Source organism: Conger conger, chromosome 6, assembly GCF_963514075.1.
Source record: "Conger conger chromosome 6, fConCon1.1, whole genome shotgun sequence".
In the NCBI taxonomy this organism is placed as follows: domain Eukaryota; kingdom Metazoa; phylum Chordata; class Actinopteri; order Anguilliformes; family Congridae; genus Conger; species Conger conger.
Window position 1 is genome coordinate 62,069,595 of NC_083765.1, and position 26,343 is coordinate 62,095,937.

The window sequence follows — 26,343 nt, forward strand, 5'->3', positions numbered from 1 at the left end:
GACACATTGTGTCACAGTGTTGGTCATATATTTGCCTTAATTATAGAATTTTTATATTTTTATATTTCATACTGCATGTCAACTTATACATAAAGGCACATTTATATTTGATCTATTGTAGAGCTACTGTGAATGACATGCAATACATTACAATGGTGACTGTTCAAGCACACATTATACAAAGTTAATCAATATAAATTACTTAAATATTTATTGCTGAAAAGTGAAATACAACATCCAATATGTGATGAATACGTGACCAGGTGATGAGGTTAATTACTCAACAAATGTAGATATTTTAAATGAGCAAGATGCACTTCATTAAATATTATGTGTATTGGAGACAAATTCATCTCCCATAATTAATTTTGAAAAGTAATAGTACAAATCATTTTCCTGCAATAAAATAGTTGAGATCAACCCAAACATGAAAAACACTATTAAAAATGTGAATATTTTTATAACGCGCTAAAATTATTTGGAGCCATGTGCTTCAGTAAGTAAAGGAAATAAGGGAGATGAGCCTGATTACCACATAATTGTCTCACTAATTATAGTTTGCATGCAGGTGAGACCACATGGTCAAATGAAGATACGGTTCAATAGAAAAGTGTGTTATTTGTGATAAAGGTAGCCATTGTTGGCATTATAATGATACTTTTTCTCTACAGGTTTTATGTGTTTTTTTTCCATTTGAAAGTATAATGAATACTGGGGACCCATACTGAGGGCAGCATTTGTTCTCATTGAACTAAAAATATAAACATGACTCATTCATTCCCATTTTTCTCTTAACTGGAAACTGAATATTTGTTTTTGTGTAGATGTGGTTTTATAATGGCAATATGCTTTGGTGTACCAATGGCAGCAGCTGCACCTGCAGATTCTTATCCCGGTGAATCTCCCCTTTCACAATTTCACTATGGCATTGTGTGTCCAGTATGGGGGTAATCTGGGTTATTTACCCCCAAACATTGTAAAGCAGAGTCAATCTTTCACCACCACTGATACATAAAGCCAGATTCATTCTAATGCCAATGTGCTTTTTTTCTCAATAATTATTTAAAAGTATTATTTCTTATAATTTGCTGAATTCAACAATGGAGAATTGTGTGTTTTTAAGAAACAGAAAATAGCACCTGCTTCGATTAGTATGACAGACTAACTTAATTAGTTTTCTTTGTCTTTCATTAAATTAAAGGATTCCTTTTTGCTCATTCACTTGTATTATTTCTGCTACAAATAGAATGGATTGAATTCACCGTTCAGCATTCAGTAGTGGTTCAAAGCAAAGATAGAAAATATAAATGAGCTTTCTACATAAACCCTTATGTATTGCTTTGCATTTCAGAGTGGTGTGAATCGGGGGTGGTACTGCAACCTTTGTATGGCACTTGGCTATGAAGATGCGACTGCTCCATGGTTCTAGGGCAAACAGAAAACAGCTGTGAGCATAGTGAGTGGAGAATTGATCACTGAACCATGTCTACAGTCTTGGTGACTCTGCACATTCAGGTGCGGGGGAGGGGTGTAAAATGTACACTGCTTAATGCTCAACTGAGGCGTATACCCTGAAACCTGGAGGGCCGCTGAACTGGTCGACCTCTTTCTGGTCCAGTCTGCTTGGAAGGTGTGCAGTGTATTAATCCCAGCCCAACTGCCTGTGTGGGTTACAGCCATTGACATGTTATATATTATGGCTGCTTACATACCAACTCAACTAGCCTGGAGCTCATTACAGTTAACCCTGGAAATGAAAAAAAAAATACTACATCCAGAATTGCATATTATGTGATTCTTTTTAATTACCTAATTAGTTGCATGTGAGGGAGGATTTGTAAATAGCAGCTTAGAAAGCACTTCAGATTTCCACTCCAGCATTCACAACTTGCGTAACCCATGCAGAACAATAGAGCCGCCCATTCAATAGCATCTGCCCTGGGTGCCTGTTTGATGTATTTCCTGTGAAATTAGCAGTGTGTGCTTCTGATAAGGGAGTGGAAACCTACCATGGAGTGGCGGTTACTATGGAAAGCAAACTGCTTCAGTCAGTCCACTCATGACATATCTGTTTGAAACCAGCATGCAACTTTTTTTTTATCTGCAAAAGCAACCTACTTTGCAGGTAATTTGTTTTTGAGCGAATGTCTAATAACTTAGCTTTATCTCTGTAAGTGTGGTTTCTGAGAGAAAACCTTGAACAAGCTTTCAGATGAAATTGTATATCCATTTTTGGCAGGATATAGCATCAATAAACTTAACTGAAAATGTACACTCATGTAAATGTTGACCTAATTTCTAATTTGATATATCAACATAATCATATTATTAGAGCAATTAAATGTGAATATTTCCATTGGGTTGTGAATGGTAAAATACAGTTTTCATGTTTTATCATGAGCAATGTGTTAGCCTCAAACTTTTATCATCAAGTCAGACTAAATGTGAATGTTTCAGGTGTCTTGGTCAGGGACATTTAGCAGGGTGACTATTTATTTTATCTGCAAAACATGTGACTGCTATTTATTCTGAAGGAAAGTTATTTTTATAGGCTGAATCACCTAACACGGATTAAAACCCCTGCTGTATATATAGACCTACTGTTGAGTGGTTAATTCATGGTTAGATTGTCAGGGTAATTACAGGAACCTTCCCCAACTGTAAACCTCAAAGATGGTTGTGCCTACTCAAAGGGAAAACACACAATAAAATACAAACCCACAGCCATGATGAGATAAATAGATACATTCCAGTCAGGTTTCAAATGATTCCCTATTGGCCAGGTTGTGTAAAAACTGTTATACTGTACAAAATATGTAAATTTCAAATGGTATGGCATCAATGTACTAAGTCTGTAAACACACTTTTTAATTAGATGGTAAGGATGTCCAGATTTGAAATGAAACAATGCATATGAGGTTAAATTGCTGACTGTCAGCTTTAATTTGAGGGTATTCGCATATATAGCAGGCGATCAGTGTATGAATTACATCCTTTTTATACAGAGCCAACTGCCCAATTACGTTTGATCCTCTAAAATTGGGGGACTATGTATAAAAAGGGATGTAATTCCAACACTGTAAATAATTCCAGTAATTTACTAATACTTACAAACTGCAGTGTATATGTGGACAAAAATGAGTGCCACATGAGCTGTCCCTGTGTAAACCATGTGGCACCACTGCTGCCTGGCTCAAAAGCTTGCCAATAACTATGCTGGGATATTTACTAGATAAAACAATTACACAACTTGACAAATTTCTTTAGGCAGTGGGGTCAAAGGTTGAACACATGGAATGACTTGCATATTTATTTTAGGAATGTGAGTTTTCACATTTAGTAAAAGTTTCTGGAATAGCAGCTAAATGTTCCTCCACGTCAAATGTAAAGACCAATATTAATGTGTCTGTCATATTTTGGTTTAATGTTATTTTTTCATGTTTTTCATTTTGTAGAAAGGATTATTCAATGTTTTGAACGGGTTCTTTGAGACGCGTGGATTTATTGTCAAATTAGCCAAGCCGAATGGGAAATATACTTTGAAAACCGCTGTGTTCTGATATTATTTATGAAAACCGAAAACAGGGAAGAAATCCATGTTCATAAGCCATCACAGTACTGATTTTCGATGACACTATAGTCTAAAGTTTAATGCCGGTGTGCTTGTGAAAGAAAGAAGCACTACTTGATTGAAACGAATAAGACCATTTCTTCTGTTTATGTATCAAATTATAGGGTTACCAATTATAGGACATATAGGTAACAAGGGAATTATTCAACAGTTTGAATCAAGACGCGCTGCTCTTGCGTGCGTCGCGTCGGCTAGCGTATCATAAGAGAGCACCCTCATTATTTATTGAAAAGAAGATGGCGGAGTTCTCCCCAGTCTTGCCACTGCGGGATGGAGGCGGCCGGTTCGGGCAACCCATCTTTCCCAGATCACGGTCCGGATCAGAGTCTGAAAGTGAACTGTCACAGAGCTTGGCCCGAACCAAGACTCGGTCATATGGAAGTACAGCCAGCGTTACAGCGCCTTTAGGAGAAAAATATGTCGTGCATCGGGTTACGGACAGTGACACGCTACAAGGGATAGCTCTCAAATACGGCGTTACGGTAAGGATCAGGTCCGTTGTGGAATGTTAGTATGACTGATAAGCAGTGGTGAACATTTCAAGCAATGGATGTACGACACATAAGTGAATTACTGCAAAGCTGTGCGGCACTATCTTGTGAAGTAAACAAACATTCGAGGCATGCAAATCATCCAACTAGATAACCAGGTTGCGATAGCCTGAAGGTGGTGGGCTAGCCAATCCGCTATCTACACACTCTATAAACCGGAGTAGCTAAATAAGAAAACACGCTAGCAATTTGGGGATTAGCCTTAATAAAATCATGTTATTTAAAATAATGGCAGTCTGACATTACAAGGATGCACAGAAGAGAACTAGCTTCTCGAAACCAAGTTCTTCTTAAAAAAACCCCAAACAAAACATGCGCTGCTCCGACCTGGATAGGTTTATGACCAGGAAGTACGTAGATGCGCGTATTTTTGTCGATTCAAGGGTCTTTTCAGTGAATGCGAACTACTAGTACACCAGTCTCTGGTATGCGTTCAGTTGCAACAAAAACTATTCGGAACACCAATCACACCATTCTGTGGTATGGCTGGAGCAACAATGATACCAGTAATCATTTAAGTGTAATTGCTGCAATAAAGTATAGCCTACTCCAGCCCACAGTGCAACATCTTCCATAGGCCATACTGATGCATGTATGAAATTACCCTGATGTACACATTTACTGTCCTATACAACTCATTTCTGATTTAAAAGTATAATTATAACGGAATAGAATACTGCATTTGTTAAATAATTTTAATTTGCATCATGACTTAATTAAATGAATAGTCTTTCACATTTTTAGGAGTGTCTAATCAGATCAGAGTAATCATTCTCTGGTAATTTTCTCTCATATCTCTCCATTGTGTCAAATGTAGATGGAACAAGTAAAAAGGGCAAACAAGCTTTTCGGGAACGATTGTATTTTCTTACGGAACAGTCTGAACATTCCAGTTCTCTCTGAGAAATCTGAGCTCTTCAATGGACTCACAACTCTAGAGTCTCCTGAGGGTGAGGCTAGCGATGGCTACGCAGTACCGGAAGGGTCCAGTGTGATTCTGGACACAGAGGAAGATTCTTCACCCTCCTCTTCGCCTGCCCACAGTGCCCAGGAACTCAATAGCCAACCCTCCCAGCCGGAGGAACTGTCAGCCAAGGACTACTTGCACAGACTGGACTTGCAGATTAAAATATCAAAACAAGCTGCTAGGAAACTGAAAGAGGATGGTGTCAGGTAAGGCTTATTTGAGAATTCAAATGAATAGAATGTAAATTATAGTTATACAAGGATGTTCTGTTCCTATTTATTTACCAGTTAAATATGCATTTTTGTGTTTTGGGAATCTTACTAGTATGAAAATTCTCCAGTTCTCCATGGCACACTGGCATGTGGATAAGCCCAGGTTCTGCTTTGGTGCAGTGGAAGGATCCAGAACAGCACAAGGCCTGACTGAGTTGTGGGGAACTTTATGCCATTTACCATTCTGTACAGTAATGGCGTGTCAGTGCACATCAGCAGTTTTTTTCTTTTTGTTCATAAAAGCAGTCATGCGAAGTTTGCTCGTGACGTAGTACATGCTGCGGTATTGCAGCTGGTGAACGGGCCTGAATGTGCGTCAGATTCTGCGTGTTTTGACTGGCAGCAATGTGGCTGGAACCTTGCTGAAATAAGCCAGTGTAAATACCAGGCCATTAATGCTGAGACTGGAGCGATGCTATATTTGTGTGTTGCATGTGTATGCATGCACATAAGTAACCAAGTTTCTTTTCCAAAACTTTCACAAGAGCTAAAGCTCAAAAGAGGAAAATGGGGAAATGATACTTGATAACAGTTTCTTAAGGGAAGTTTTTCAGATCTATGACTGAATTGTGTGGTTTTATTTTTCTTTGTGTATTTTTTTCTTGTCTGCTGTGTGTATGCGGTTGATATTGTGTGTCCTGCCCTCTGTAAACATGTAATGTAGTCGCATGCTTTTGCAATCTAAGTACCAAAGAGATGGAACCTCAGACAGACCAGTTGAATTAGGCTATCAGCCCGTACAGACAGAAACCCCTTTTAGATTATCAACAGATTACCAGTTTGAACCTGAACAAATATACCCTCATCCGTTTTGTTTTTGCCATATCCGTGCTAACATATTTATTCTAATGTGAACGTGATTTAAGTCTCTAATTAAAGGAGTATTTCAATAGTGTAACTGTAGAATCCCCCAAATACACCAAAGAGCGGAAGTACCTGAGAGGCGAAGGAAACGCATGTGGTCTTACCAGGCGCTTCTGGAAGAGGGTTATTTAAATGTTTTCTTGTTTATCTGACTCCATAAGATAAGTTTAACTGCTCCTCTGTTCTAACAGTTCAACGAAAGGAACTGCAAATGTCCGCCAATAGTGTGGCTCTATATGATCGCTATCTATCTGCCTCTGGCCTGTATAGCCTGCAGTGATACACTTGTGCATCTTGTGACGGCGCTAGTGTATGGGCAGTGACTACGGGGTGCAGGTATCCTATGTTATCTATGCCTTTATGACTCTAAACTGCCAAGGGTGCTGTGGTATGAGTCAAGAGGGTTAAAATGTATTTAACAATGTGCAATGCAGAACTAGAATGACAATATCTCAGGATGTCTCCCTGGACCATTCCGCGTTTCCCTCTTTGTACCCAGGGTTTACAGGTCAAACAACAAATCGTCAAATAGTCACAAGATGGCAGTAACAACAATGGTCCTGCTGATGTTATCTCTGTATGTCTAACGAACCTAGTTGACGTTTGTAGCACAGCTGGATTCTGACTCACAGGTAGCTTGCATTACCTGTGGTTTATTTCTAAATGGTGTTTCAAGATCTTTATTCTGCAACCAGTGTACTACACAACCAATGACACCAAACTATGTACCACAACATTAGCTATCTAAAGATACCAAACACTGTTTGTGGAAAAGTCATGATCTATACAGTACTATTTCCGCTGTTTCCTATTGGGGGTCTGCAGAGAGTCACACTTATGTAAAATGCCCTACATTTCCCTATCTTGCAATCTACTGATAGCCAGGCATCAACCACAGTGGAGCAAAGGTGTCCTGTGTCTGCAAACATTTGATTGGATAAAACAAGACCCCTAGGATTCCAGTTCTGCTATCACAGGAGGCACGGTGGTGTAGTGGTTAGCATTTTTGCCTTATAAGAAGGCCAGCCAGATCCTCTCCGCGTGGAGTTTACATGTTCTCCCTGTGTTCACTTGGGTTTGCTCTGGGTACTTCGGTTTCCTCTCACATTCAGACATGTCAGGCGTATCAGGTTAGGTGTAATACTGCCATTGCCCTTGACCAAAGGCCTGGCCTCAGAACTGGAGTTGGTCTCCTGGTGCTGCATTGTGGCTGCCCACTGCTCCTAGTAACTAGGATGGGTAAAATGCCGAGGACAAATAACCCCAAGGAAGTACATCTTAATCTTAACATGAGTGGATAGTAGAAGCGGCTAAATAAGTAAATGCTATAGGCTTAATTTGGGATGAGGTTTTTTTTTTTTTTTTTGCACGATGATATTCCTGCTTGTCCATGTTGTGATCTGCACATGTAGCAGAGGTAGGTCTGATTTAGATGGTAAGATATTGCTCTCAGCACCAGCATAGGTGGCTGATGGTGTCCTGAAAGCTCAACATACTCGGTGGTACATGACATTGGATGTAACTATTGATTTAAACATAACATTACATTGCATTACATTACATTACAAGGCATTTAGCAGATGCTCTTATTCAGAGCGACGTACAAGGAAGTGCAGTTCAAACACAGGAACAAATGTGAAGAGGAAGGACCCTAGAGAACAGTACGGTTCCGAGTCCTAGCGTGACCATACAGATACAGTTGGAACTCTTGAAGAATACATCAACTTATGAAATAGAATGGTTGGCAGCTAGAAAACCCAGAGTACAACAATATAGTATCTAATACAATACAACAATATCTATATATAACTATATATAAATATGTAAGGCTAATCATGGTGGGGGTGGGTGATGATGATGATGATGATGATGATGATGATGATGATGATGATGATGAGTCTTCAGTCTGCATTTGAAGGTGGTCAGAGACTCTGCTGTTCTGACATTCACAGGAAGGTCATTCCACCACAAGGGGGAATGGGGCAAGGGGGAGGTGCCAGGCGTCCCGAAGTAGCGGAATGGAGGGGTCTTGCTGGTGTATACGTGTTGCTAAGTGGATGAATATATACTGGGGCTGAAACCATGTTAAATATGCAGATGCCATAATTCCGATTGAGGGAGCAACACATTAGCTGTAACGCTCCTCCACTGTTTGTAATGGAGGAGAAATACGGTTGTTCATGATTTGAATTCACCAGGTCAGGCACAATTGCAAAATGTATAGTAACATGGTCATTAGTCATGTAGCCATGTTCTATTAGTTGGTGTTCCTATCAAACAACCACAGCCTCCAAGCTCTTTCAGCTACATCAGCATACAATCCTGCTTGTGTGCAGTGGGGTGCATGTGATTGAAAGCAACTTAACTCTAAATGGTAAAACATGAGAATGGTTTTTATGGTTAATGGAACTCTAAATGGTTAAACATGAGACCTTTCTGCAAAGAGGTTGGGTATTTCAGAAAGACCATGACTGAAAGCATACCTCAAAGTCAACCATGAAGACGGAAGAAGGTTTTGGAATGGCCACCACAGTCCCCAGACTTAGTATTGAAAATCTGTGGAGAGATCTCAAATAGCTTGAGCTTTTCTGCCAGGAAGAATGGGGAAAGATTGTGAGAATTACAAGCTTTTATAAAGTACTAACTTTATAAAGTTTTGCACAGGGCCTTTTTCCTTTTTCATTTTGAAACTGGGTGAAATATGAAGAAATGTCATGTTTAATGTACAATTAAAGGGTCAGGTTTGCTTTTGTTCACTTCAATATTAATTATAAAAGGCTTTTTGACCAGGGGTGCCCACATTTTTGCATGCTATTGTAAGTCACTTGATTTCTGTTGCACTAAGGGGAGAGGAAGGCGTTGCTCATGACCTGCTGTTATACTTACTGTAGCAGGTGTGACTCCTTAGCCTCTTTAGCTTGGTAGATAGTTTCTAATGAAAACAAAATAATATAATGTCTGCACATAGTCTCTGTGAGGCTCATTTTTGCAAGCAGTTAGATTTTTTGATTATTTCAAAGAGATTCATCTTTTGATGGAATAGTACATTTGTGATGCATACAAGGAAGAGATGGTGCTCACATTCAACTTTCCAGTGAAAAATGGAACCTCTGTGTCTTTTCTGTGTTCAGCATTTTATTTTCAGCAGATGCCCAGACTGCTCTAGCTGTTTCTGTACTAGCCTGATAAGGTTCTGGTTAATAAATGATAAATGGCGCACATATGTGCTGCTTGGCTGGTATTGGTCACAGTGGTTGGAGCCTCATCTGCTTATAGGTTGTTTAGGAGGATGTCCTATCTCTCTGTGTCCGAAGCAGCCGGCTATTCATAACCCAGATCAGGGGAGACGAGAGCAGGGACCTCAAAACCTTCTTCTTCCTGAGTTGCAAAAATTCTCACCTCAGTGGCATGAAAATCCATATGTTGAATCCAAGTTGAATTTGGTGCGTTTGGTTTTTTGGGGATTTACCGTGCTGTTGTAAAGTGAATCTGAGCGATAATGTAAATGTTTGCTTTGCTCGCTGTCGGATGGAAGTTGAATTTGGTGCGTTTGGTTTTCCGGGATTTACCGTGGTGCTGTAAAGCGAATCTGAGCGATAATGTAAATGTTTGCCTTGCTCGCTGTCTGATGGTGGTGAAGTGTGCGGCCTTGGCCTGAAGCCGTGCTCGGCAAACACACCTCGGCTCCTATACGTGCGCCAGCTGCTCTGTCACGTGTGTCTGTCAGGTGTACACAACCGCAGGATTCTGAGAAATCCTCATCCGGCATTGTAGGAAGTCATGGGTGGTTAAAACCACAACAACTTTTGATGATTTGTGCAGTCATTTCCACCTAGCTTACGGCTTGGCAACCCTGGTTCCGGAGAGCAGCAGAGTGTGCTGGTTTTTGTGTTAATTTTAAAGGTCCCATGTTTTACACCTTTCCAGTAATGTATTTTAGTGCCTGATAACCATAGACATTAGATGTATGTATGGTTTGTATGATGTTGGGTACAAAAAACAATCTCCAGCCAATGTCTATTCTACAGGTCCTCTCATGAGCCGTCTATGTTGAGGGCTTGGATTTGTTTTCCAGCTACAAGGTGCTGAAGGTGGACATATGCAAATGAGTGTGTAGTTGTGACATCGTAAAGTTAGGGACTCTGCTTTTGATACTCTCGTGGTGTTTTCATAGCACCTACAACTCCTTTGTAATCCACATAGCAAGGGAAATGTTAGCCAGCGCACCCTGCGGTTCTTTAGGGCCAGGGTTGCCAAACCCTGACCTAGCTAGACTACCTAGCTCTGTGTCTCACCTGATCATGAACACCTTAAAGGGTCTCTGCTTGTGTTGCTATATATGACCTGACGGGTACTGTGCATCTTATTGGCTATAGTGCCAAACGGACTGGTTCAGTCTTGGCTGAGCTCTCAACCAGACACTGCCCAGTACATAGTCTGAGTTCTATAGACCAGCCATTGTACAGCCAAACTGCATTACAGTTTAATCTGTCTCTTATCAGGAGTTGTTTCTCCTGCTAAATCCTGTTTTAGGATGTCAATGTCCAATTTTGTCATTTCCAATTCACATAAATGTACTTAAGAACAATGTTAGTTTGGGATGTTTTACACATTACTGCAAGTAAGTTTGTTTTTGTTTGTATTGTAATCTTATCTAGTACTGTATTCTAACCTTTATTGTGTGTATGTGTATTTCCAGGGATGTTGAAGATGATGCCCCAGTCACGACTTCATCATACCAGGAAATATGATGACGAGGCATACTTTGATTTCATTGATGCGTTTTACCAGGAGTGACAGTTGTGCTGTGCTTTAAACCATTCCTTTTAAGATTGTTTTTAATGCTTTACCAAACCATGAAGTGGGATTTTGTCTGCATTTGTTCTGAGGTGTTTGCCTTTTTACTACAGTTTGTTTGTTTCAACCAACTATTGTTTGGTTTTTCAGTTTGTCCTTTTTGGAGAAAATGTTTGGAGCGGTGGATAATCACAGCTTTTCATCAATTTTGGCTGCTTGTCATCCTGCTGTACCGAAGATGTCTGAATACTTATTTCTTTGGAAAGTGCTGAACTCCATGCCAGGAAAATATGCACACATGTACACTATCTAAAGTCCTTACTCAAACCCTGTAGCAGTGACACATATATAAATATCTACAGGTATATCTGTATTCAAATATGATTTTTTTTTTTTTACTGAAAATGATTGATTTGGAAATGTTGCTGTGGATTTTTTTTTCAGAAAGGGATAATTCTATAAGAAAGTGTGAGTGTGTTGCTTCGGGTGGGTGTGATGTGTACAGTTTGTGGTGAATATGATTGAAACAATGGTGTCGGATTGTTTTATTGTGCTTTTCTGTTCATAAATAAAAATAACTAATCTTCTCTGAACCTGATTTGGATCACATTTATCAGTGTTATGTTCTGAAGTGGTGTTTGTGTAGGTCTTCGACCATGTTCAATAGGACCCTGGCAGGCTGCAGTCTCATCTTTATTTCAATGTGCTCATGTACACACAACCTTATTTAACCGCAGTAAAAAAAATAAAAAAATAAAAACACCTGCCCTTTCCCACCTCTTCTCCACGGGGGTGAGGGTGTGCAGTGTCTAATTGGTGTCATCATGCCTTTAATTGACTGGACGGTCTGATGTCGGCACTCTACAGGCCTTACTGTGATTGGTAATTATGTGCTCCGAAAAGCATCGCATTGACTGTCCGTTTAGAAAGAGTGTCATTAGAAGACTATGCAGGAGTATTTTATGCTGGTAATTTCTTTACTGATACGTGATTTGGATTCTCTTTGGTGATACTGAATTATTTTTTGGGAATGAAGGCCAAAGCCTTCCCACTTAATCTTGGCAAAATGTTTTTTGACCATGACATGATTATACTATGATTTTATTTGAATATTTTAATTGGAGAAAAGGGCAAAATGTGTTTGACTATTAATGTGTTCATTATGTTTTATAGATCTTTACACCGTGCCATATACACTCAGTGAGCACTTTATTAGGTATTTATTAGACTTGTATTTTAGGCTTATTAAGTCTGCGGCTGTAGCCTGTCCACTTTGACACGTTGTGTGTTCACAGATGCTCTTCTGCATGCCACTGTAGTAATGTGGGGTTATTCGCATTACTGTCACTTTACGGCTTTGACCAGTCTGGCCATTCATCTAACAATGTCTTTTTGCCCACATAACTGCTGCTCACTGGACGTTTTCTGTTTTTCATACCATTCATACCATGCTCTAGAGACTGTTGTACGTGAAAATCCTAGGAGATCAGCAGTTTCTGAGATACTCAAACCACCCAGTCTGGTACCAACAATCGTTCCATGATCAAACTCACATCCCCATTCGGAGATGGCTGTATCAAAATGTGCATTACCAAGCTGGTGTACAGGTCTACCTAATAAAGTGATTACAGTGTATGATGGGCACAATGTTTGTTATTTTTTGTATCTTCAAAGATTACTGTGATCTCCAAAATGAAAGCAACACGGCATTTAGCAACTTGCCAATTGGTAGTCAGTAAAGGTGTACATAAATTAAATTGAAGGTGTGGTTAAAGAAAGACAATGCTTTTAATTGCTTTTACATTCTGAAAAAGTTGACACATTTAAAAATACTTCATTTTGAGTCTCGTGCTCCCGACATCCAGGTGCACAGTTTAAAATTTGTAACACATGCAGACAGAGAAAATGAAAAAGCAGAAGCAGAAATGAAAGACCGAGCCATAGCTCACAGAACCAGCCATCTTCTCCCTGAATGTGTGGATGATGTAGGGATGGACAGTGTGCAGTTCTGCTGGGCTAGACCCTGAATGTATGGATGATGTCGGGATGGACAGTGTGCAGTTCTGCTGGGCTAGACCCTGAATGTATGGATGATGTAGGGATGGACAGTGTGCAGTTCTGCTGGGCTAGACCCTGAATGTATGGATGATGTAGGGATGGACAGTGTGCAGTTCTGCTGGGCTAGACCCTGAATGTATGGATGATGTCGGGATGGACAGTGTGCAGTTCTGCTGGGCTAGACCCTGAATGTATGGATGATGTCGGGATGGACAGTGTGCAGTTCTGCTGGGCTAGACCCTGAATGTATGGATGATGTAGGGATGGACAGTGTGCAGTTCTGCTGGGCTAGACCCTGAATGTATGGATGATGTCGGGATGGACAGTGTGCAGTTCTGCTGGGCTAGACTCCTGGTGGTTTCAGCTTTCACATTTCTACCCGACACTGTAGGAGAGGTGATATCTACAGTAATCCAAGCACTGACTGCAGGCAATCAACATAAGCAGGGGGGGGGGGGGAAAGTACACTGGGTGAGAAGAAGGAAATTGTCCATCCCTGGAGAAAATAAAATAAAAAAGTAATGTTGACAGTGTTTTCTTTTTGTTTTTTTCTTTTGTATTTTTTGGCAGAATCAAAAGCTTTACAACAGGCCTTGCACTTCACAGAAAACAATTGATTTTTAATTATTCACTAAAAAGTGGTTAAAATTATTACATTTCAATATTCTTTTTAAGTAAAAGTCTATTGCACAGTAAGAGATTCAAAAGCTGAAGTTGGTCATCTACTCTCTAATTGAGCAATCTGCAGTTCCTCTGGGTTAATCTTTTAGGTCATTATGATGCTGACTGAGCTACACTGACAAACAAATGGTCAGGTGTTCCATTGTACACCGTATGTACAGTCCTGTGCAAAAGTCTTAGGCACATTTAAAAAAAACATTCCATACAGTGAAGATGGTTTAAAATAAAATAAGAAATACATAAAGTTTAAAATGTTCTTTTCTACTGAACATCTAATTTATGTATATAAAAAATAAACATTAGGCCGCCTAAGCCTTTTGCACAGTACTGTATGTTAATGGGATAATGCTGTGGCATGAATTTCTGATCTAGCCTAGTGATTTGCCTATTGCTGCCGTTCGCGGGGTATTGCTTTTTGCAGGGTGTCTTTTAACAGTACTGTTGGTTTCTCTCAATTGTAGCCACAGTGTGCCTGTGTTGGGGGCATCCATTGGGGGAATGGAAGATGTATTTTATTTATCTCGATAATTTCATTAATTTTCTCTACATACACAATTATGTGTGGTTTGCTGCTTTTGTGTTAGCAACGTCTACAGGCTGCCGTAGATCCTCTTTATGATCTCGCCCTCGTCCTTCTCCAGAATGCCCTTCTCAATGTAGGAGTCCACCTGCTGGTCCATGAAGTCCCTCAGTTTGGAAATGTCATAATCTGGATGGAGGATAAATCGAGGAGAAAGGTCATTGTAAGCCTATTGTAAGCATGTAATCAGTTTGCATCTCTGGTATTGAGGGTTAGTCGAACCATGAAACATTTTGGTCCCAACCTTGAGTGAGGATGTAATATCCGCATTTCCGCAACATTGTAGGAGAATTACTGAATTTAACGGAACAGGGAATTAAAAACAACTTAAATTTGTTAAGGACACAATGCTTTATAATTTCAAAAGAACCTTCATAGAGTTTACCTTATGAAATCTCAAAGACAACTGCACACTAAAATAGTAATAAATAGTAGTAAAATAGTATGTTTCCATAGTAAGGGGGTAGACTCAATAATCACTCTGTTTGGTCCCCTTTCCCCGCTGGAGCCCTGTTCCCTTTGTTATAAAGTAGCAAATCAGTCACAAATGCAGATTTTACACAGAACAATTCAATCAACCTCAAAGGAACATGACCATCTAACAGCCAACACCAATTCATGTACAGAAAAATGCTCCTTGCCATTTTGTTTTCATATGTTAGGAAAAGTGCAGCTAACATTTCTGTCATTCCCCCTGGTTTCCTGTTTTAATCATGAGTGAGTGAGCATCCATCTTTTCTCAGACAGCCAGATTTGCATGATAATGTACCCAAGGTCTCAAGAATGGGTCGATGGGAAAAACTAACTAGAGACCAGACTTTCAAAATAGAACTGAGGTATATACTGTAGCATGAGACAAAAAATTCACCACCTTATCCTACCAGGCAGCAGAATATGTTACATGAACTGTAACAATATTTAAGTGTGTGGGATTAATTTTAATTTTAATTTTTTCTGTATCTTGGAACCTGACATCTTTTAAGAAAATCACTAAATAAAACTATAGGGAAACGTAATGTTTGGTTGTTGGTTCTGAATAACTGTTTTTACTGAATTCAGTATGTTGTTGAATTTCATGAAAATATATTTCATGTCAAATGAGTGACATCCCTTTCCAACTCTTTAATTTGATAATTTTTTTTTTCCGCTTTACACTTATCAAAAGAGCACTCCAAATTTCACTTTAGTACAACTTAATTAATTAAATGTAATGTTGTAGATTATAACTGAACGAGTCATTAATTAGTGTGCTTTATTTATCTGAATAGCACACATTTAAATTAATTTCCCTTCTTTGCGGCATTGTCTGTCATAAGCAATCAAGGCTTTCCCACATAAGAGCAGGGACAGTGCTGAATGCGGTAATGCACACGGTAAGATTAGTGCAAATTGCAGGTACAGTGGAACGAGCGAATGCGCTTTTGTTGGAAAAACAGCAGGAGGTTCGCCTCTCCGTAATTAGGGCAAGCTCATCCCAACACATAAATATTCATGAGTCTTTCTGGGTAAATGGACTTTGCTTATTTACATTGCAAATTTCAGGCCAGACAAAGGGGTCTTTAATTTAGCTCTTCGTCACCGGGCGGCTATGCAGTGCTGTCTATGGCCCTATACTGGATATCGGCGAGTTGGGGAGCAAGGCATTTCGCTCCCATCAGACGTGGAAAGCAGAGCAGTTCGAAAGTTCCTATTCAATACTGACTTTGTGAAGAAGAGAATGAATGATACCAAGAGTTGGTAGGGGGAGGGCGGTCTGCTAGGATGTAAAGGCTGTTGTAGTGATCACATTGTTGATTCTGTCTGGACTGTTACGCACATCACGCAGTGTTTGGGGTTGTTGTTCGTCCTTAAGGCTGTTGCTGAATGCTTACCGCCATTGTTTCCGTCCTTGTTGTGCGTTTTGAGCCACTCGATATTCTTTCTGATGGCCTCCAAGTAGGTCTCAGACTTCCCAGTGTGGGCTGTGAAAGTGGGAGAACCATAGAGACTCAGTGATGGTAGATCTAACGCATAACTTCTATGGTTTTACAGTAATTGCACCCCTTTCTCTAATCATTTTGGATGCAACATAACAGATACTGTATGCCCAAAAATACATTTCTGTCATGTTCTTCTCTGTTTCTTCACTTGACAGTTTATTGGGCTAATATATAGAACATAAAAATGCTTAATTGACATACAGTATGTCAGTAATTTTTTATTAGGTATGTACTCATATTGTGTTAAAGAATACAAACAAGCTGTTATATAAGCTTTGTTCTTCACACACAATTCAGTTTGAAACTGGACATATTAAACATACACCAGCTCTATAAGGACAGTATAAGGGCTTAAATATGTGTAAGGAATTCTTACATTTTCAAGCGCACTTATACTTAGAGATTTGCGTTGTTGTGGTGACACAACATTTGAAAAACAAATGAGAGATGCACTGGAAAGCTGATGAAATAGGGCTAAGCTACTCAAACAAACACTGAAAAACAGGCACAGCACTGCTTTGTAATGTGGCCTGTTTAGTTTCTCTGAAACATGGATTTCAGTTTAGTTTTACTGTTGTGTCATTCTGGTATAAATTATTTATATTTGTCTGGGAAGTGTGAGATAAGAAAATTTGTTTAGATCATCTCATTTTTTCTTTATATGCACAATTACTGCTGATTTTCAGCTCTCAAATAAGTGTTTTTACTACTGATGTATTAAGAGTGTATGCTTTGCATATGTTTTTTGAGTGCTTTGGAGGTTTTTGTTGAAAATGTTTTTACTGAGATATGTAGTGTACACAGTACAGCATGTACCAATGCATATATTACATGCCTTTACAGTCCCATGTAGCTTATACTTACAGATCTTAAAATGAGTGATGACTGAATAAATGTGTCATATACTGCATATTATACAAATGGATATTCTCTGTCGGTTTTCACCTTTATTTGGTATGGAAATGCAACAGTGCACATATGGCTTGTTCTCTTCTGCTAGAAATGCATGGGCTCTTTTCTGTAATGGAGGCCAGTGAGGTCAGTGATGGAGCAGTGGCCCTCATCATTGGCCTTCCTCTGAGTGTTATTGAAATGTCCTAGGCCTAGACGTGCAGTGATGTTGATTTAGTTTGCTCATTTCTGCACTTTGGGGCTACTGTATGGGACATGTTCCACAGCAGTGTGGTAGAGAGAGCTTTCTCCGGCTGTGTCGGAATTAGCAATCCCCTCTGCGACATGCAAGTGAGAATAATCTAGGCCAGCGATGGGCAGGTTTTCATTTTAACCACAATTGCAATCCTTAAATTATAAAAAGCTGTTAATTTGTCCTAATTACTCTCTTCATGTTTTGAGGGATTATTTACCCTCTTTAGCCACGTTATATCAAAAATCTCAATTCATGCCGGGCAGAATACTATTTGTACATTCACATTGTTTGTATTGTGCTATATTGCAAATTATTACATAAATAGAGGTTAAACAAGAACCGATCAAATTAAAGATGCAGATGAATCAACAGGCCCCTAATTGATATAACTATAAATACTATAAATAACTATAACTATAAACTATAAATATGGTAGAAAATGAAGAACTCAAAGACATGGCAAAGATAATCACCCTAACCTGAATTCTGTTAATGAGATATTAATCAATCAAGATATTGGCTGCACCAAAAACTAGCATACACAGCGGGCCCCCAGGACCCTGATTTAGTCAAAAGGCAGAGCTTGTGAAGATGGCAAAATGAGGCTGAATCTTAGGGAGGAGAACACTGACCAGGCTCGGTGACCGTCTGGTCATCCTTGGTGGAGTCTGTCTGTGATTCATACTCCCTCTGCATCTTGGCTGCCTCCTCCTTTGTGTTGTCCTCCTCATCAGTCACCTTCTCTACTAGGAACACAGTGACACTATGATTAACAACCTCGACACTGGCCTGAGACGCTTCCCCAACATTATATATTTAAGAATAATTACTATCAGAGTTTCAGCTTGACTCTGCCTTCTAGACAATTTAGAAAAAAAATAAAATAAAAAATAAAAATAAAAAATATTCGGGGTGGGTAGAGTAGGTGTGTTCATCTCATTTGCATAAATTATTATCTAACCAATCAGGTGCTGGCAGTGTTTTGTAGTACTGATTCCAACTTTGAAAATGAGCCATTAAATGTAAACGGACAAATTTGTGGGCATAAACAATTTTGCGAGTGGATATCTGATTGACTTGTATATGACGCAGAGGTACCCTGAAAAGCCTACTCTGACATCACAATTAGGGCGGGGCCAGGGTGGACTGCAGAAAACATTTTTTCAAACCTTATAGGGCAGCAGAACACACTTTACTACCAGTTTTATGCCAAAATTATAATATTTCTTAACTGTTGAAATAATGACATGCATTCAAATGTTTCACAATAAAGGAGGCATACAAACATTTACAGCTAAATTGACCCTTTAACACCCTTTCATTCATGGCCTCATCGTCCATTGTGTACGGTGTTTTTGGCCTTTGGTCGAGGTAGTAGCGCCATTCTTACCTGTCGGGGGCTGGCTGTCTGGTGTCAGTGTCTTTCCCAGTTTGTTCTTTGTCTGAATGGCAATCATGGCATCCAGGTTTTCTGCAATATATGTAGCTACATTATAAAAATCTGCAGTTTTAGTCATCTTTTTGTTTGTTGCCTTTCAGCCTGACCACACTCTCAAGGAAATTGATAATGTATGCTTGTTTCCTTACCCAAATCATCAATTATGTGAAATAATTACAATCGCAAGACCCAGAATGACAGTATATTAGATGGTACATAGCCAGCCTGATTTATTTATTTTCTAGAAAAAGGAGCAGGTAAACATATAGGCTTAAGTCTTTTAGTTGAAAGTGATTTGTCTATGTCACACTATCAGGTCTATCTAATTATGTTTTGCTGCGGTTGCCTCCCAGTCTCTTGAAGGCGGCCATTATCTCGGTGAAGCAGATTAAAGCTAAGTGGCAGGTGAGTCATCACAGTACACACTGTCGTTGTACATAAAAGGGTGCAACCAATGTGCTGTTACCAGGAAACAATGGACACCATCAATTCTTTCTGCAGACCCTGTATTTTAAGTCATCAGAGTTACTGTAGAAACCACAATTTTCCCTGTTCCCATTTGTTTTTCCATCTTTGACCCTTTTTTAGTCTGGGCACCAAAACGAGAGATAAGCTCATTTAGAAAGCGATGGTGTATAGGACAGTAATAAGAGTGGGATTGTTGTTGTATAATTGGTGGATTCTCTCTGAAGCGGTGTCCATTAGCCTTGGTGAAGGACATATGCTTGCACACTTTCCCGTGGGTGGGGGGCACAATTGGAAACATCTAATGGGTTTTATTTTTCTTCATGATGCCTGCAGTCACTATTTTCTGGTTCTTTTTATTGGCCACACCTCACAAGACACATGATAAGACAGCTGTGACAACTGGTCCACTCACAGGAGACAGAGTTCAGTGAGAATAGAATTTAATCTAAACTAGAGTTCACCTCTCTTTATGTACTGTATCCTGATAATTCATGCAGGTACATGCCCATAACAAGTAGGCCAGGTCAATAATAGCCGAAATAGGCCGTCGTTGCTAAAGTATGACTCATGGCTCATGGCACCAACTTCCCTTCAACAGACAGAGGCTCCGGTGGAGCTAAAGATGCTTCAATAATTCCTTGCAACAGACAATACAACTACAATTCATTATATTATCTGTTGACTTCTCAAGGTAAATAGGCACATGTAACAGTAGCATAAAATAGCGTAATTATTATGGCAGAGTGATATGACCCATGCTTTAACATACAAAAATTTAAGCTTGAACTATGATTATTACATGTATTCATTTCTAAATATTTCTGTATGATTATAAAATGACCACAGTACTAATACTTCTGCTGATTTATATAAATTGAAAGAAGGGCTCTGGTACCCACTCAGTGAGTCATTCAATCCCAAAATGGCAAAGGTCATGGATGTCATGTCTCCAGGCCTGAAATGTCACCTAAATGTCACCTGGAACTAAACTGCATCCCCTGAACGTCAGAGTTGTTTTCCCCAAAGCACTTTGAACAACACTTCTACTTTAACGTTGGAATCACTCAGATAGCATGCCTATGAGCCAGTGGCTTCAGCAGGTCTTTCAGAGGGAATGAAGGCTACTCTGAAGCTGGTTATTCTGTACTGCATACTGCATACTTCTGCATGAAATGTGACGTACAGTAGCTGATGTTTACAGAGTAATTCAGTTCAGTGTCTATAGGGCAACAGCTAGTAAAGATTATGTCTCAAACAATAAGTCCCATATTGTACACCTTTCCATTGTTATATTTTAGGTCCTGATATCCATAGATTTGTGTGGTTTTAAGTACCAAAAATAATCTTTAGTTTTACATTTTACAGTCCATTCTCCAGCGACTCTCGTGAGCTTTACTGAGATCAGGCTGTTTTAGTGACTGTGGCTCATTGATATCATTGGCCATGCTGAAGCAAACGTGTATTGTTGTGATGAAGTCCAAGCGGTCTGTGTAAATTAACATTTTCTTCAAACAGATTGTGTCGACATTTATAATGCACATAGCAACGGAAATGTTATTTTCCACAATATGGCACCTTAAAAATGGCCTTCTTGAAAGCCAGTGGAACTTTCCTTATTTAATACAGCTTGGAAATGGTTATGATTGGCTGTCAGTACTCATACTGAATAACTTGCAATAATAAGTGACAGGCTTACCCAGGTAGGACACCCCTTCCTCTGGTGTGATGGTGCCATATTTCACCATCATCTTCACAAAGTCAATGAGGGTCTTCATGATGGTGATTAAAGTTTCTCTTTCTTCAGCATCTTGCTCTGCTCAACACACAGACATTTGACATTTCATTTTGAGTAGCATAATAAAAAGAGTACCTATGGTGTGTGCATGTGTGTGTGTGCCATACTAATAAGCATGGTGAACAGTATGAAGGCTCATTTACACTGTCACCCATCATGCTCAAAAGCATCGGTTTGATTCCCAAAGTGTCGAATTAGCATAATGTTTGTCGCTGGACATGTTACAAGACACTTTGTCACTGATGCATAAATTAGCCTTTGCCCTCACCTGAATCAATGCTCCTGAGCAGGTTGTAGGAGTTAAGCCTCACCTGAATCGAGGCTCTTGAGCAGGTTGTAGAAGTTGGGGAAGTACTCTAGCTCCTCCATCTCCTCATCAGCACTCAAGTCGTTTTGCCGCTCCACCTCACTCAGAGAGTCCCCCATGTCATCACCATCCTCAGCACCTTCCTCTTCCTCATACTTCTTCCTCTCCTTTTCTGATACTTCCTGAAGTCAGAAAGAGGGCATGAAGTCAAAGAATGATACAGTACACTCTTATAAAAAAGGGTTCTCAAAGGGTTATTTTGCTTGATTCCATAGGTAAACCCTTTTTAGTTATTTGTGGAATCCTCTATCATAGGAGTGAAGTGTGAAAACTCTTTTGCCCGAAAAGGAACACTTTATCTAGAAATGGTTCTTCTACAGAATCACAGGGTTCCGATTGGAACCATATTTTTAGATATCTTTTAGATACATATCTCCACCTAATCATATCATCCTTTGATTGATACATCACAGCATAAGGGCGATAGCACTGTATAGCATCAATTCTGTATCTTAATGTCATATTGTATTCAGGATACAAGCACAGAACTGACGCAGAATGAAGACAGTGCTGCACTGTACCAGGTTCATGTCTGGGTTCTGCTCGATGTCATCCATTTTGGAGATTGGGTAGTCCATGCTGAGGTCCTTGATCTCGTTATTCTTGGCATTCTTGCTAATTAAGTCCTGCAGGGCTTCAGCTACCTCATACTCGAGAGTGTCCGCCTGGCTATCTGTAATCTGAGGAGCAAACAGGAGACAGCGTATTTGTGACAGTGACAAGTCGTTCCAGCGATACATTTGTGTTATATATTAAGTTCCTCTGAAATGTATGCATGGTTCACTAAAGGCTCTCTGTATTTCTATTTTGTTTTTCTGTTTTCCATTAAATGCCCATAAAATTGTTTGGTCATTTCATTACTCAACAACAGGGGTGTCCAATCATGTGCCATGCCAAGCATATGTGGTTTTCATTCCAACTCAGCTGATTTCACCAATGAGTCCTCTCTGGTTGAAGGTGTGTAAATTAGTGACATCAGCTGGTATATGATTGGTTGGCACATGATTGGACAGCCCTGCTCAATGTTTTGTAACATTTCCACTTTGGGATTCTTTTATTGTTTCTCATCCATTTATTGAGGCAATTCGAAGCCTTCGACATACAATTCCCCATCCGTACCAGCCCGAGCTTAAGAAGTTTTGACACGATCCTGTCAAACACCCGTCTGTCATCCTCCTCATATATTTTGGTGGCAATCTTCTGAACAATGTCCTCTGCTGTGAGTGGAGTGCCATCCAGCTGGTGGAAACTATCTGGGTCATCTGAAAAACACACACACGCACATTTTCATATGAGAGACTCCACCTGCAAGTCTCAGTAGCTAGGACTGCTCTTGGACCCCTTTAGCTGTGTCTATTTTTGATTACTCTGTGCTCTAGAAACAGTTTCTCTAAGTGGCATGGAAATGTAGATGAATCACTGAAAATGTAGGTAATGTTTCTTAAACAGAATTCCTAACTGGATAAATGCTTACACTTTGCAAGAGTTTAAAGGCAAATGCAGCTTGCTGGTTTAGATGTGATCCACTCCAAAGAGGTCTTTGGTGCACTGAGCTAGCAGAGATAAGACTCAGTGATAATTACTGGTAAGACTTAGCTAGCCAAGAGGAACTTAACAGTAGAAGGTCAACGCACTTTGAATTGTGGGAGGAAAAACATCAAGAAATGTTCACATATCTCCTTACTTTGCTACTCTGATTTCTATACAACTGTCGTGTCCATATAAAAATATCAGCTCTCTATACTGAACATATTTTCTGTATAATATATTTTAAGCTTGTCTGAAACAATCAAAACATGTAGTATTGGTTTCCACCTGACACTGTAGCAAACTGTGAGATGTCAAATGTGTAACGTTTAATTAAAAACTGATTAAAAGTCATGAAAGAGGTTTTGGTTATGATATTATTCCTTAATACGAAATGCAATCTCCCCATGTCCCCCATCCCTCCCCATCTGTATTATAGATTTTGATCACATCAAATGTCCTGGAAATTAATGTCTTGAAAATAATGTGAACCCTATCAGAACGTGTAAATCTCAGCCATGAATCAAACTTGTTCACACATACTGTAGAGCAAATATGTATGCCCCTAAAATATTACGAAGATTTAATCTTGGTGTGAAATGTGTTATTTGTCTTCATCAGCAGGAAATAAAGCCAAACTCAGGTGACAGACGGTGGACAGATAATCCGCTCCCTCCTCTGCAAACAAAACGACTTCCTGCTGACCTGTCGCCAGAGGTACACCCGCCTCTGTATGAAAGATCAGGCAGGCAACCTGACTCAGAATCAACTAAATTGTAAATTGTGCAAGCAGCATTGACTGAGGTATCGTTGTTGGCTACACCAAAATAATGATGTTATATCACCGCAATTGTGACAATTTAAAAATGACTTTCTATATTTTAATTGAAATTACCTTGGTACCTGTAGTCCATGCCGTTCTTTGTGGAGTCATAGTCCTCTGCCAACCTTCTGTTCTTGGTTGAATCTGCGTCATCGGGGAGATACTGAATGTCAAGTGTCTCTGCGTTGGGTGTCTCATTGTTGGAGTCCTTTGATCTCTCCGCCAAGGACTTGAGCATGCTGAAATCATCATTGTCCCGGTCCATTTCTGCTTCTGCTGGTTCAGATTCTTGATTGTTTTCTGTGAAAATAATACACAATAAAAAAATAAAATAAAAAAAAACATGTCACTATACAGCATGTAATGTATTCTTTGAGAGTTTGGAGACATAAATGTGTCGAATACAAGTGAAAAAAATAAACAGTTGCTTACCTAAGGATCCTGCTTTGTTGATTCTATCTGCTTCAGCAATCTGTTGTGATAAACAAAAGAGACATTACACTTCATGACCATCTTCCGAAATCGTACTGGAAGACTTGAGTAACAATAGATGTCCTGTTGTATACAACATTTACATATTCAATCAATTTTAATACCAATAGTGTATCACTAAAAATGCGAAATGTAGATTTGATCCAAATAAACATGGATGTCGGCTATCTGTGATGGAGAAGCTACTGACATGAATACTCTCCATTTCTAGTTTCTGGAACTTCGCCAGGTTTTAGAATTGATTGAGGTTACTGGTTCAGGGAGAAGAGTTGATTTTCTTTTCGCTTGCTTTCTGGTACCATGTGAGTGAATGTGACAATCCAGAAAAGACCATACAAGCTCGACTGCAGCTTTTATTTTCAACATCTCGTCCGGAAACGTACAGCAATTAATTATTAATAGAATCAAAGAATACATCCGTGGGCTTCCTTTACACAAAGTGGAAGTGTTTACATATTTTGTAGCGTAATGTTTTTATAAACTAGCATACGTCAGGTAACTGTGTTATTTAGACCAGTCGACATAGTCTACAGGTTGAGTTTAAAATATGTTCATCATAATAAGCATCAGTATTCATATTTTTCTCCTTGTTTACCCTGAGAGAGGCACACTGTTATTCCACATTATATCGACCCATATACTGTGAATGAATTAGCCTACCTGCTCTTGTAACGGTCTTTCGTCGCTCAACTCTCTATTGTAGATTGTTTCACCTAGACAGAAAACCACCATGTGTCATTTGATGTATCAACACAACAGAATATGTTTAGCCTACATAACCTGTAAACTGTCAAAAGCTCCATCTATAGTATTACAAATGGACTAACCTAAATTGAATAATTTTATATAGTTGGAAATGAACACACATGTATCGATGCATTGTTACATTGTTAACTCTAGGAACAAAATTGTATAATCGGATTCACAATCAAAAGATTAAACTGGCATTAAAATAGAACACAGCAGACTTAACAACACTGTAAGTAAATTTAAGACAAGCTACGTCGTTGTTGGATAACACGACTGTAGCCTACTTCATGGATCACATAATTCCCGTACTAATTTTTGCGGGACGTTTCCTCAACTCTTCTAGAGGTTTTTGTTATTTTAAGAAGGACTAGGGAACTTATGTATATTATTTCAGATGAACGGTAACTGTTGAACTGTATTCATTAGCACTGTCTGAGTGCAGATAAAGGGAATATGTTACATCGAGGAATATGTCACTTACCATCGGTCCCGGCAGGTTTGGGAAAAGCATAACTGTGGTTTATAGTTAGAACGAAAATCTGGATGAAGAAGAAAATTCCCAACCACTTTGACGCCATCCTTAAACAAATAGTTGTGACCAATTTATGTTCCCCCACAGGACATAAGCTCCTGGTAATTTTCTTGTTGTCTTCAAGTTAAATTTAACTAGGCTATTTAAGACCGACCTATAATAAATAGTGGACAGCTCCGTTTTACTTGCTTGTGCTTGGTCTGCTACTCTAGCGTCGTTCGGTGCGAGGCAGCGCCTGAGACTCTAGTGGCGCTAACGGAGGTTTAAAATGTACTCGGCTGGAACTGTTAAGTCGCCGTGGTGCTGAAATCAGGTCGCTTTCTATAATTAAAACGTCATAAGCTGGTCGGCTCGCAGGTTCAAGCCTCATGTGAGCCTCTACCTGCCCTGTGCTATCCGAGTGAAGACTCAACTCTGAGACAGCCCAGTGGAGGTGGACGAAGCAGAAAATCCGCCCATGTGCGTCAGCTCCCTCTCCACCTGCGTCAGTCTCTCAGTTTAAATGCATTTTCTATTGGTAGGACAGGAACCGCCGTTAGGACATCGATTAATTGAAAAACCTCTTCTTGACTAATGTTTCTATTTAGACAAATCAGGAGCATTCTGTTTCGTATGTATGCGTTT

The 26,343-nt window shown here is 39.5% G+C and overlaps 2 protein-coding genes across 4 annotated transcripts; one reads left to right on the plus strand and one right to left on the minus strand.

Moving 5' to 3' along the window:
* Window positions 1-3,818: 3,818 nt before the first annotated feature.
* lysmd2 (LysM, putative peptidoglycan-binding, domain containing 2) lies at window positions 3,819-11,675 on the plus strand. Of its 2 annotated transcripts, none has more exons than XM_061245618.1 (3): window positions 3,819-4,113; window positions 5,000-5,355; window positions 5,474-6,355. In XM_061245618.1, exons 1-3 carry the CDS (start codon window positions 3,868-3,870, stop codon window positions 5,691-5,693), a joined length of 822 nt encoding a protein of 273 aa, XP_061101602.1. In that variant the 5' UTR covers window positions 3,819-3,867; the 3' UTR covers window positions 5,694-6,355. The 2 variants fall into 2 exon arrangements, with proteins under 2 accessions (XP_061101602.1, XP_061101601.1); XM_061245617.1 differs by lacking the exon at window positions 5,474-6,355 and adding an exon at window positions 10,985-11,675 and having other exon boundaries at window positions 3,831-4,113.
* Window positions 11,676-13,733: 2,058 nt separating this feature from the next.
* On the minus strand, window positions 13,734-26,117 carry LOC133130933 (secretogranin-3-like). Of its 2 annotated transcripts, none has more exons than XM_061245944.1 (12): window positions 25,669-26,117; window positions 25,098-25,150; window positions 24,378-24,417; window positions 24,018-24,245; window positions 22,715-22,857; window positions 22,117-22,275; window positions 21,540-21,717; window positions 21,130-21,246; window positions 18,918-18,998; window positions 18,160-18,270; window positions 16,273-16,362; window positions 13,734-14,530 (listed from the first exon to the last, which is right to left on the minus strand). In XM_061245944.1, exons 1-12 carry the CDS (start codon window positions 25,763-25,765, stop codon window positions 14,412-14,414), a joined length of 1,416 nt encoding a protein of 471 aa, XP_061101928.1. In that variant the 5' UTR covers window positions 25,766-26,117; the 3' UTR covers window positions 13,734-14,411. The 2 variants fall into 2 exon arrangements, with proteins under 2 accessions (XP_061101928.1, XP_061101927.1); XM_061245943.1 differs by having other exon boundaries at window positions 18,160-18,273.
* Between the last annotated feature and the right edge of the window lie 226 nt (window positions 26,118-26,343).